This window comes from Gossypium hirsutum, chromosome A05, assembly GCF_007990345.1.
Source record: "Gossypium hirsutum isolate 1008001.06 chromosome A05, Gossypium_hirsutum_v2.1, whole genome shotgun sequence".
NCBI lineage: Eukaryota > Viridiplantae > Streptophyta > Magnoliopsida > Malvales > Malvaceae > Gossypium > Gossypium hirsutum.
The window spans coordinates 101,736,952-101,750,895 of NC_053428.1; the positions used below are offsets into that span (position 1 = coordinate 101,736,952).

At 27.3% G+C, this 13,944-nt stretch overlaps 1 protein-coding gene across 1 annotated transcript; it reads left to right on the top strand.

Moving 5' to 3' along the window:
- The first annotated feature begins 6,567 nt into the window (after positions 1 to 6,567).
- On the top strand, positions 6,568 to 7,648 carry LOC107961547 (gibberellin-regulated protein 4). The gene is made up of 4 exons (XM_016897654.2): positions 6,568 to 6,831; positions 6,943 to 6,984; positions 7,063 to 7,096; positions 7,258 to 7,648. The coding sequence occupies exons 1-4, from the start codon at positions 6,769 to 6,771 to the stop codon at positions 7,437 to 7,439; spliced, it is 321 nt and encodes a 106-aa protein (XP_016753143.1). The 5' UTR covers positions 6,568 to 6,768; the 3' UTR covers positions 7,440 to 7,648.
- Positions 7,649 to 13,944: the final 6,296 nt, after the last annotated feature.

The following is a 13,944-nucleotide window of genomic DNA, read 5'->3' on the forward strand; positions in this document are numbered from 1 at the left end:
TATCATGTTGAAATATTAAGAGATAGAGAAAGTACACATGAACCTTAAAGAATCAAGGAAGAGAGAACATCAAAGAGAAAGAAAGAATAATTTCTTCACCAAGTCCAACATAAATACAAAGAACCCACAACTATAGTATTTATACTAAGCTTTAACAAGAAAAGAATAACAACCTAAATCAACTACCTCAATAACTTACTAACAACAATAACAACCTAAATCATCTACCTCAATAACTTACTAACAACCTAACTGTTGTTGTTGCAGTTAAGCAGAATGAATTAATAAAATTTTAAATTCTGCTTAACTACTAATGTAACTCATTCCTTAACATTGTGGCTGAAACCTTAGTTGTATTTATGAAGTTGTCCTTCATTATCTACGATGTGTATTTTTTTCCTCTATATGATTCCATTTATGGAATGAATTAATAAACATTTCATTTAAAAAAACTTTTACCAATATCGTTATAATCTCAAATCTAAAAGGATTTCAACTTGAAAAAGATTAAATACATAATTGAAGTGAATTGAATTTCAACATTTTAAAATCAATTTTTTTTCTCAATTTGACAATATTATAATATATCTATAAAGGTGCGTTAATTCTTCTTATGATCAAATTATTTATAGTTATTTTAAAACTATCATTTGGTTAATATCCTATTTTTCTTAGAAAAATGTGTTTGACTTTTTTTATATAAAGCTTAATAAAAAATACTTCTATTTTATTTTGTCAAATAGTGTCCCCTTATCGACAACTACTTAACCAACTCAACCCTTTACTCTTCAATGCAATGAACCGTCCTTATAAAAAGGTAACTAAACTATTTATTAGGGTTCTTTTTTCTTATTTTTCTTATTGCTTTATACCAACTCTAGTTGGTTTAATTCACCTCTAAATTCAAGTACCTTCAACCCCAAGAATTTATTTCCTCAATTTATGATTATTTTCATATAATAATTAAATTTAATATTCTCTTAATAGAATACTTAATGTATGAAAATTTTGATGAAAAACTTCCTAGAAAAATGAGAGAAAATATCTGATACCATTCTGTAATCATTAGTGCATATAACTTATTATATTTAATTTTTTTTTCAATAATATAATAATTCAAAAGTTGCCTTACAACATGTCTGAGCAAAGTTTAATAACTAAAAGCGTTTTCTAACATTTTTTTAAATATACAAATTATTAACTAGTAAAAGCTTGAACATAAGTTTCATGGGAAACGACAATGATGAATAACTAGAATAATGTTTGAAATAAGCACGTTTGGTTTGCTGTATTGGATTAGAGGTGTATTGGATTAGAGGTGTAATGGAATAGAGGTGTAATAGCAAATCAACTGTTTGGTTGAATGTAATGGAATAGAGGCGTAATAGTAAAACTGTGTTTGGTTGAATGTAATAGAGGTGTAATAGCATAATGGAGAAAACTAAAATGACCAGAATACCCTTAGCATAAATTTGTTTTGGTAAATGATTAGTGTTATTGTTATTTAAATTTTAATAAGATTATTTATTATCAAAAATAAATAATTTAATCATATTTAAACATAATTATTATTTAATATATTTTAATTAAAATATATAATTTAATAAAATTCTTAATAATTAGCAGAAATTTGTTTTGGTAAATTATTTTATTTAAATTTTAATAAGATTATTAATATCAATAATAAATAATTTAATCATATTTAAACATAATTATTATTAAATATATTTTAATTAAAATATATAATTTAATAAAATTCTTAATAATTAATATTCTTGTATGAATTTACTCAAACCATAATATATGATACTGTAAAATATAAAATAACATAATTATTATTAAATATAATATAAATAAAATATATAATTTAATAAAATTCTTAATAATTAATATTCTTATATGAATTTACTCAAATCATAATATATGATACTCTAAAATAAAATTTTAAATAATTAATATTAAATATATTTTAATTTAAATATATGATTTAATAAAATTTAAAATAATTATAACTAATAAATTATATTTTATGAATTTGTATAATTTAAAATAATAATTATTACATATAATTTAATAATAATATAAAATTTCATAAAATTCTTGATAATAAATTTTCTTATATGAATTTATACAATTTAAAATAATTAATATTAAATATAATTTAATAGTGATATATAATTTCATGAAATTGTTAATAATAAAATATTCTTATATGAATTTACTAAAATCAATATATAACTTGAACATAATTAACTTATATTAAGAAAATGTTAGATGAAAATGAAATTGTACATTATAATCCATATGTTATATAGTTTTACAACATCAAAAAGTTTGAACATTGATATTTAATGGTAAGAAAGAAATCTTCTAACCCATTCCAATCGGGCAACTGAAGGTAAACTAAAGAAAACAATCATTTGAGTTGGATGGTCGGGAATTTTACTCAATGCATCATACCGCTGATCGTCGGTTAAACCTTCAATTGACCATAAGGCTGAATATAAGTTTGAAGCTCTCTCTTCGATATTTTGATGTTCTTCTGACCGCTGCTGAACTACCACCTCGGAGGCAATACTCCTACTGATTTGCTTCATAATGCTCTTTAAAAAAAATGTTACCTATTAGTAAAAACATATAACCTATTTTAAATTCAAAAAAGAACAATAATTATGCAGCAATAACCATAACCATAATTCAACAAGCTTTAATGAGCATTACAAAAATACAAACAACAGAAGCTGCTACAGAAGCTGCTAAAGAAATTAACCATAACCATATTCATTTGGGAAACACCAGAAGCTGCTACAGCAATACAGCCATGGAATCAGGGAAAACATACAAACAAAACCATGAATACCAATGGAAAACTAACCTGTAATGAGCAAATGGGGGACGAATGCGATGTGGAAGTGTTGGAACAAAGAACCTGTAATGCAAAAAGTGCTCGGATCAACCTTTTTTTAAAAAAAATAATTATGCTATAGCTAAATATAGTATATCAAATATACTAAAAATATTAACAACAAATAGTTCCCAAAAAATAGTTCCCAATTGCCAAGCTTTTGGAAGCAGTGTCCTCTTTTCATTACAGTATGAGAAGCTTAAACCCTTTTTCTTATATGAATTACAAGAACGCTGGAAGCAGTCATGGCACAACCATAAAACCAACCATATTATCTAAATTCAGTACCTAACATCCTACATGTACTAAGTTGCACTCAGTTAATACATAACAAACCACTGGCCTCTAATTCCCCCACATTCATCCCCATTACCAAACAACACAATGCAGGCATATGTATCATCAACCGAGCAAAAAGATTCTAATATACTTCAAAAGTGATTTGATGCTCATAATTTCTCAATCAAACCTAAAATAAAAAGAAACAACAACAATTGATAAGCTAATTCAGCCAATGATTTGGCTAAAGAATGTAGGAGAAACTGAATTTGCTTTAGATATGCAATCATCAAACATGACCAAAAATTTCTAGTTCTAGTTCATAGCATCAGCAATAACATGACCAAAAAAGGCAGGCAGGCATATAGACACATACATATATCATATTTGACAAAAAAAAACATATACTAAATCAGTGAATTAAAACAAGGTAACTTATTCTATCCATTCCGACCTTAACTAATGAAATCAGAGTAAATACCATAATTTTAGAAATGTAACCCCTCACAATATAAAATATGAGTAACCCGTACGTAAGTGTGGGGAAAGAGAGTAGTAATATTAAACAAGCACTCATTTGTTAAAAACAGATGTATTCTTTTCCTCTTCTTCCAACCAAACCTGCCTAACCCCTCCGACATACAAACAAAGACAACGCAAACAGATCACAGAAAATATCAGATACAATCTAGGCAATTTTTTTGGTTAAGATATCTTGAATGAAAGTTATTCATTTATAAAAGCAGTATATGTTCAACCAATGGAATAAATACAATAACATATCATTGCAAAAGTAAAAGAAAGCTTCATAAAACATGAAGGACGGAAACTGCAATTAGAATGCATACTTGAAAGTGAAAATCTCTTTCTTTTCAGGGTCACTCTAGCAAGATCGTAGTTTCTTTTTAAACCAAATGAACAATCTAACTACAAGGTTAGCATGCAAGAGGCTACTGATATACAAGAAATTAAAAAAAAAAACAACGCATCATAAACAAATAAACAACAAAGCAATACTCCTACAGAATTTTCACAAATACAACAAAAGCTTCTCTTTGATTTTCATGGACTTCACCAGTTTTCACATATCTGCTTGCAGAGTGTTTGTGAATTTGACAAATTATGAACAAGATATCTACTCTCTCTGAAATTACTGAATTACTGGTTACTTTAACAAAACAAAAAAAAATTGAAATAATGTGCGATCTTTGGCTGCAAAAGAAAAGAGAAAGAAGCTTCATGAATGCAAAATTTGTCATGCGAAAATGGAAATATGATTTTTAGAAGTATATGCTTTAAACGTTTTGATGTTGGTCAGCAAAAAAATCAGGATTTATAAATTACACCGCACCAAATTTATATGAAATCACCATCAAATACCCCAATGAAATCAGCTTTAACACCAGTGCATCCATATACACAATAATCTTACAATTTCAACAGAAACTACTGAAGAGTAAAAAATATTCATAATAATGCACAAATCTTAACAATTTGATAAAAGAGTGTCGAACAAAGAATTGCCAGATTTATTTGGGTCCGAAATAAAAATCACCCGATCTTAGATTAGAGGTGAATAAGCAACAATGAATAAAATCCAATAGCAATTTCAACAGAAACTACTGAAGAGTAAAGATTCATACTAATGCAATACAATTTTATAAAAGATTGTCGAACAAAGAATTGGCAGATTAATTTGGGTCCGAAATAAAACTCACCCAATCTTGGATTAGAGGTGATGACCCGAAAAACGCTTCACTCTTTTTCAATGGATTCAGCTATCAGGTATTTCCAATTTTGTGAAAATATTGAAGAGCAGTAGAGAGTTGCAGATAGGGTTGGGAGGAAATGGGAGGAGACAGAGACTGAAGAAACGATGAGGACAGAATAATAAACAAAAACGGTGGGAGATGGAAGGAGAAATTTTGAGGACAGAATAGGAGAGGGCCGGGTAGGGAGGGAGGGTAAAACAGAGAGCAGGGGACGGAAAGCGGACGTAATAGGTATTACAGGGATTTGGGAAGGGATTACAAAAGCAGCGAAAAAGGGGATTAGGTCGGGATTGGTTTACGCCCGTAATGCCTATTACAGCGAACCAAACGCCGGATTAGAGGCGTCATGTAATACGCGCGTATTCGGCCTGTATTGTATTAGGTAATACACTGAACCAAACGCCTCCTAATTTTTATTTATAAGGTTTGAATCGTGTGAATTAGGTGCTAGACAAAAACTTAACCAGTGTTTGAAGTAAAATTTAATGCAAAGTTTAAACTTGTTAAATTTCACATTTTAAAATGATTGTGAAATTAAATGACTGCCATGTGCAATTTGACTCCAAAGTAAAATCATGAAGGAAAGAAACAATTGCATCCCACAATAGGATAAAGTTATTTGCTTTTTGAGTTCCATAATAATGAAGGTAACCCTATAATTTCGGTAGATATTCCTTGATATAAGGCAAATCTTCTTTATTCCCACTCATCTTCATCTAAATTCAAAATAGATTGGGAATAAAATCTTTTTATATATCACATCAAACTAGACATAATATCTATATATTTGTAATTATATCCAGAAACAACCCCATAATGCTAGAAGCACTAAATTATTTGAAATTGATTCAATAATTTCATTAAGTGTATTTTTGTAAACTATGGTGAATTGATATGCAGATAGATTTTTTACCCACCAGTCAGAATACATAAAATAATAGCATAGCATTTTTGACCCTCTAGAGTTTGAATCTCAGTATTACATTTCTCTCCCTAATTATAATGTAAGTTTTGATTATATTAAGGAGGATCAAAAGGGATATTTTAGATTTGAGAATTAAGAACAAATTTATCAAAAGGGATAAATTAATATTGGTAGAAACCACTAATTAGTTTGAGATTCATTACCTTCTAACCTTCAAGGAATAGTTCTCACTTAAATCATGGAAAATGAAGTAAAAAAAAATTGTTAATCCATGTCTAGTGATGTCAATGAAATGATTGAGAAATATTAAATAAGGACCTATTTTTCTCCGAATCAAGTAAAAGTAATGTATTGGGTGAAACTAATTCTGAAACTAGTATATATATATTTTTTAAAATTTTGCCAAGACATTGGTTAGGAAAAAAACTAACCCAAAAGATATTTATAAAAGTAAAATTGTTAATTAGGTTAAAAGTTGTTTTCTGAAGACTCCTACTTAAATTTTATTTTGAAAAAAAATTAAGTATTGAATTTAAGTTATAAATTTGTTACTTAAAATTAAATAGAGTATAATTAAATTTTTGATAAATGATAATATAATTTTAAATAAAATAAAATAAAATAAAAAACTAAAGTTTTTACCTTGATCTCTCATATTAGATACACTTGGAAGTTTTTTTTACCTTGATGTCTTATATATTTGTTCCTAATGTGTATGAGCTAAGTGAAAAAAAAGTACCCTTCCCAAAAAGTCCCAACCTTGTTGACATGAAATTCTCTATAAATGCTCCACACTCAAAACCTACCTATCTTCACCTCATACCCTCTTCCTTCGTTACATCACATTTCCCTTTCACTTCCTTCCTTGCTTTGTAGCAATTAAGCCAATGGCAAAACTTGTGGCTGCTTTCTTCTTGGCTCTCATTGCCATCTCCATGCTTCAAGTTATGGTGTGTATCCAATCCTTTTTCTCATTACATTCAACTATTAAAATCAAAATTCCATTGCAATTTCCAGAAATTGAAAAAGTTTTCCTTTGATTTAATTCTCTTCATTTATAGGTCTTGGCATCGCATGGACATGGAGGTCATCATTATGATCAAGTAATGCTAAATCCCTTTATTAATATTTTCTTAAGCCTTTTGTGAAGAAGTTAATTCTCACATTCTCTTGATCTGCAGAAACATTACGGCCCTGGAAGCCTCAAGAGTTACCGTAAGCAAATTTCAACTCATCTCACATTTTTCTTTTGCTTTTCTCTTAAAGATCTCATCTGAAACATTGGAAAACAGTAACATGGTATAAAAGAAAAAAAAGAAGAAAACCCAGTAGTAAAAAGTTTCATAAATATTACTCTTTCTTGAATGGATGAGCAGAATGTCCATCACAGTGCTCGAGGAGATGCAGAAAAACCCAATACCATAAACCATGCATGTTCTTCTGTCAGAAATGTTGCAACAAATGCCTGTGTGTGCCCCCTGGTTATTATGGGAACAAAGCTGTTTGCCCTTGCTACAACAATTGGAAGACCAAAGAAGGAGGACCCAAGTGCCCTTAAAAATTCTTATTTCATAAATTATGCCTAATGCTTATTGCTAACAAACATATGTTTGTTGTTCTAATCATATGGTTATTATTACCGTCTGTTTTTTTTTTGGAAATGTGATGGGTTTTGTATCAATTTGTCACTCCATTGAGGGACCATACCCTCTAAATGAGAGTGGCTAAACAAATTTTTTTTTAATGAAGGGGTTATTTACTTGCTTATCTAAGATTTTCTTTTTTTGTTTTTGAAGATTGGGACATTGGGTTACATGTGAATTTTAGTGAAAAATTAAATCAATAAATTTTTTTTTATCCAGAATTGAGAGGAAGGGATTAGTCAAATTTAAATCCGTGATACGATGTTAACATATAAATAATTTGTCATTATATCGATCATATTATATCTTGTACAAACATTTTAAAAAGAATGGATTCAAATTTGGTGGTGGCTAATTGTTGTTGCAGAATTTCAAAGCTGAATCAATTTGTGTCTCTGGATCTGTCTTTTTGCCCTAAATTAGAGGGGAGATCTACTCATAGGATTTGGATATGGAACATGTTTGTCTCTTGGAGAGCCGAATTGTTGTAATAATTAAGGATATACCCTAAATTGTCAAATACACTATTTTGTCTTTTTCATAATTGTAATATACCCAAAAAAAAAATTATTGCATTATTAATTATAACTTTAAACGAATTAATGTACTTCGGAAACACCAACAACATTAAATTAATTAGTTTTTGGAAAATCCAAGAAGTGCAAGTGGTACTTATCCATCCTTTGATTAAATTTGGGCTCAAGTTGTACAGTGTTGGGCCGTTACCATGAAGATGGGGGTATAAAATATTTTTATTTTAGACTAATAAAAAAAATTAATATTTTCAATAATTTATTTTTTAAACACATTTGATAATTAATAATAAATTATTCGTTAAAATTTTCAATGAAAAATGTTGAAAATGATAAGTTGGTAAGAGTTATGTATCACTTAATGAATAATATGTTAAGTTAATTTATTTTATTTATTTATTTTAAAGATTATATTATCTTTTAGCTATTTTGATGACTATCTTATCAATTATATGATTATTTAAATTAATTATTTTGTTTAAAATATTGAACTCGAATTTCACATTGTTCTCCATTTAAGATTTATAATATTTATTTTATTCCAAATTTTTAATATGTATAAAATATTATTTAAGATTTGAACTTTGTTTAAATTAATATTAAATGTTTATTTAAGATTTGAACTTTGTTTAAATTAATATTAAATGTTTAAAACTTAAGGATAGAAATGTAAAATAAAATTTTTCATAATTTAAATTTTAAATTTATTAAATAGTTTAATTATGTTTAGTACTTAATTTTAACTAACATACCAAATAAATTTTATAATTCAAAATTAATACTTAAATTTTTAATAACTTAATTTTCAATTTATCAAACAATACCTTAATTTTTTTTAGTAATGTTTATCTTAGTTAATTTCATAATATTGAATAAAACTATTTAATATTTGTAGACATATTCACTTAAGTGACAAAATTAAGCTTTAAGAAATTTGATGTAAGATATATGTATATTTTATATTTAAATTTATTTTAAATTAGGGGATGATATATTTTTTTAACTTAATTCTGTTTTGTACTTATTTAATTCATTTATAGGTTGAAATATATTTCATTTTTAGTTTAATTGTACTTTATATTTATTCAATTTTAGTTATAATTATTTAAATATATATTATTTATAATTTTACTTATATTTGTAACCTTCTTAAAAATATTTATAAAGCAACAATATATTCTTCATTAAAAGTTTTTAAAATAATTACAAATATAAAAATTTTAAATTCAAACTGAGGTTGGCTTTTCAATAAAACAATCAATTTTATTTAAAAATAATTTTAAACATAATTTCCTAATCAAGCTTTTCAGAATTGGTATCTGTGAAGTCATTAGTTTGTTAGTTCAATCGATCTGATCAGTCCAGATAATTTGATTAAATAAATTATTAAAAAATTAATGAAAATTAAAAAAAAATAAAACTTAGTTCAACTTATTTTTTTAGACTAAATAAATCGATTTGTATCGATTTTTGAGTCAATCAATTCAAAAACTTTTCTTTAGACTGATACCTCGATTGGTTTTAATCTCATCACTCCAATTCAAATAAAATTGGATTCAATTGTAAATTTAAGTTGAGGTGTTACTCATGCTTCGCAACAGATGTTAAATAGAAAATTCAAATATGGCTACATAGAAAGCCATTAAATTATCTCTGGCTACAACAAAAGGGGTTAAATCATGTTATACTTATAGTTTATAAAAGTTGTGAATTTAATTTTTATATTTTGATTATTTTTAGTCATTATATATTTTAAAATTTAAAATTCAATCATCATCAAACAATAATTATAAAATTCGTTAAGTTAAATACAGTTAGCATTTATTTTTGCATATTACTTACTAAAAATATAGTTAAAGGATTGATGAATGCCATTTATGTCAAGACTAAAATTTCAAAATTTAAAAAAGTATAGGAACTTAGAATGATCAAATTGAAAATATGGCTATATCTACAACTGTATGCATAGTACATGACTAGTAATTGAAATTAATTTAATAAATTTAACTGCTACTATTTAGGTTAGGACTAAAACTTTAAAATTCAAAAAACATAAAAACTAAAATTAATAAATTACTAAAACACATTTAAATCTATAACAGTTTTAAAATATAAAAATTAATAATAGAATTTAACCTATCACTATTGTGAAAATTAGAATTATTAACAGTAGAATTAAACTGAAGCAATTTTATATTTAATCAATCAATTTGGATGGATAAAATTATGATAAACCAAAGGCTTAATGTTAGATTTGGCATTTGAAGTTTGACAAACTTTCTATATTTGAATTTTCGAAAAAATTGTTTGAGTATTTTAACTTTAACGTGGTTTATCAATGTTGCACCTATGAGTAACAGTTTTAATTTTTTGACATGTCATGACACGTGGTCCAGTTAAAATGTGACACATGGCCTTTCTATTTAATTTCCCCCTTTTGTAATTCAACCAGGGACCAGAAAGAAATATACCTTTACGTTTTTTAATTAGAAAAAGGAAAAAAGTTAATTAATATTTTTTAACTTTAAAAAATAAAAATAAAAACAATCCAGAAAATTAAAAAAGCCATTATCTCCTCAGTTCTTCCGGCCAAAATTAAGGATCCGTTTGTTTGCATATAAAATAACTTTAAGAAAATAATTTCTGAAAAATGACTTATTTTTTTGAAAAAGTTAATACTTTTTTATGTTGAGATGAGTATGTGTAAAATATTTTTCATTGCTTGGTAGATTTCATGAAAATTTTTCATAAAAATTGTTTTAAAATGAAACAAACATACATTTAATAATTTATTGTCTTTTCATTGTTTAATTATGCTTATTTTATATCTATTAAATTTATATTTTACATTTTTTTATATATTGCAATGATTTTATTTATAAATAAATACAAATATATAATAGTACCCAATTATTAAGTTAAAATATTAACAGTCATAAATTGAAAACAATTAAAGTGAATAGATGATTCATGATTGTGTTATAAAAAAAGATTGAATAAAAATAAATTAGCGTCCAAAATACAATTAGTACTACAAATTAATAATATTATCCAAGTGCATTAATTAGTAATACACCACATGATGACTACGATATTGTCCAACTGCATAATTAGTACTAAATATAATAATATTGTCTAAGTGCATATTTAGTACTACACCACATAAATACATTGATATCTTTAACCTTGGGAAAATTTTTGAAGCCAAATTTTTCTATGCTTCGTACTTTTAGCCAAGAAAGCTTTGGCCTCAGATTCACAACCCACAAGATAATCAAACACACAAAAAAGGAAGTCATCATCAAATCCTTCTACCTCTATCGATATCACTTCTCCATGAAGATATGGTGTCTTATCCTCAATAAATTGTTCCAATGCAATAGCAATCTTACTAAGTTGTTCACCCACAAATTTGATTTCTTCATTAACGAAACTTTCTTGAGTATTTTTCCTTTTATGTTCAGATGTGCCAGATGAATATGCTTTTGTTCTTACCTCCTAATATCTTTATTGTCACAATTTACAGGCACTGAATCTTGATTATCATCATCCAAGTCTATGTCAGCAAATATTCTGGCAAAACTCTTTGTTGCCATATTTTTGCCAACAACCAGAGCTATTTTATCATAATGATCAATGCTTTTGTTCAAAAATGGTTCATACTTCTTGTGTGCTTGTAACACTCCTAACCCTTATTCGTTGCCGAAACAGGGTTACGAAGCATTACCAAACATTTCATATCATTTAACATACATATCATAAACTAATCATAAATAACTCATATTGTCCCTTGTATGAGCCCTCGAGGCCCAAAATACACATTAGATGTAACACCTTTAACCCGTATCCGTCACCGGAATAGGGTCACGAGGCATTACCAGAGTTTACAGAACATTTTTAGATAAATCAAGTCAAACACTATTCATTTCCCGAAATTAGTCATAATATTCCTTAAATGGACCCTCGAGGCCCAAAAATGCATTAGAATCGATTCAGGACTAATCTGTATCTTGAGGAAATTTTTCGCAAACTTCCAAAATTTTTTTCTTACTTATAGGAGTCACACACCTATATGAACAAAATAAGGCTATTTTCCAAGCCCTATTTCTCACCCATTTCATCCAAAACCTGCGCAAAACTTTCCAATACCAACCAACCAATTCAAGCATTATTTACAAGCCAATTTTAAACATTTAATATGATATGTATGCTTTAAATCTTAATTCATATATTACATTTCTAGAACATACATGTTTAAATCTAATTACCCCAAAATGTACCAAGCATACATGTATAACCATAATTTACTTTATAAACATACCAAAATCAAGTCATTACTAGCCATTCCAATGGCTAGATTACATTCATCCAATTCGTCATTAACATTGGTACTAGTAGCCTATACATGCCATTATACCAAAATAAAAACATTTTTGCATACCAAAATGAATAGGTTGATAGTGTGATGATGCTCCGACTTATCTCCAACCTTTTCGAGCTTCCGAGCACTATAAAACATAGAAAATAAAACCTAGTAAGCATTTAATTCTCAATAAGTTCATGTAATTAAAAACTAACTTACCAAGTGTTTCTATTAAATTTAATCAAACATGCATGCATTCAAGTAAATAACCATTATCCTATCATATACAACTTCATCATCAAAGTTAGTCAAGCAATTACACATAATATCATCACATAAATGAGCTCATCATATCATAATTTATACTTGCTTATAATTCCATACCACATGTACATTTTCAAGAGAAATTCATTCAAACCCATTAACCATTTTCTAAGTTTTTCCCGTTGAAATTATCGGAATATCGATGGATACTCTCGTATAGTACACTTAAAGTGTACGAAACTCTCGAGCCACCTTTTCAAGTCATTTGGGTAAATCATATACTTCGATGCTCACACAGAGCTACGGTAGTCCACAACTTATATAGAATTACTACCAATACATCGATGCTCATACAGAGCTATGGTAGCCCACAACTTATGCAGAATTGCTACCAAACACTATATCTATACCTTGATGCTCACAAAGAGCTACGGTAGTTCACAACATATGCAACTACCAATTACTATGCTTGTACCTCATAATGCTTGAGAGACTTATTAGGATTACTCGTCCGAGCTAAATCCTGTCTGTGACATATGCAGAATCACCTTTACAATAATCCATCAAATTTTCTATATTCAACAGGTACTTATTTCTTTTCTCAAGTCATGTCAAACATACGATCACATTTTATATATTTTAAATATTCAATTAACATTCATATCACATAATCATACAATCCAACACTTCAAGAATCAATATTAAGTTACACGAACTTACTTCGATACTTGTTTATATACAAAAGTCTACTAATCAGGAACTTTTTCCTTTCCTCGATCTAGCTTCATATTTGAGTTTTTCGGATCTAAATGAATAAGTTTAATCATCAATTTAATACATTTCATATTCATTTGGACTCAATTTACACTCTAGGTAAAATTACTATTTTGCCCCTAATTTTTTTTATTAATTCCAATTTCGTCCCTAGGCTTGAAAAATAAAATTCATGCAATCTAATCCTTGTTTCAAGCCTAGCTAAAATTTCCATATATCATTTACAGCACTTATGTTTCACAAAATTTAGAATTTTTCTTTGAATTTCATAAGTTTACAATTTAGTCCCTATTGCAGAAAACTTTTAACTCATTCTTCAATTTAATCCTTTACCCAATTCTAACTTGAAATTCTATCAATTCAACCCCTAATTCATCAATTAATTAAACATAAACCATGTCCAAAAATCTACTAACTTTCAAAATTTCAACATATACTAAGTATTATTTTGTTCTGGGATCATAAAAACTCAAAAATTACAAAAAA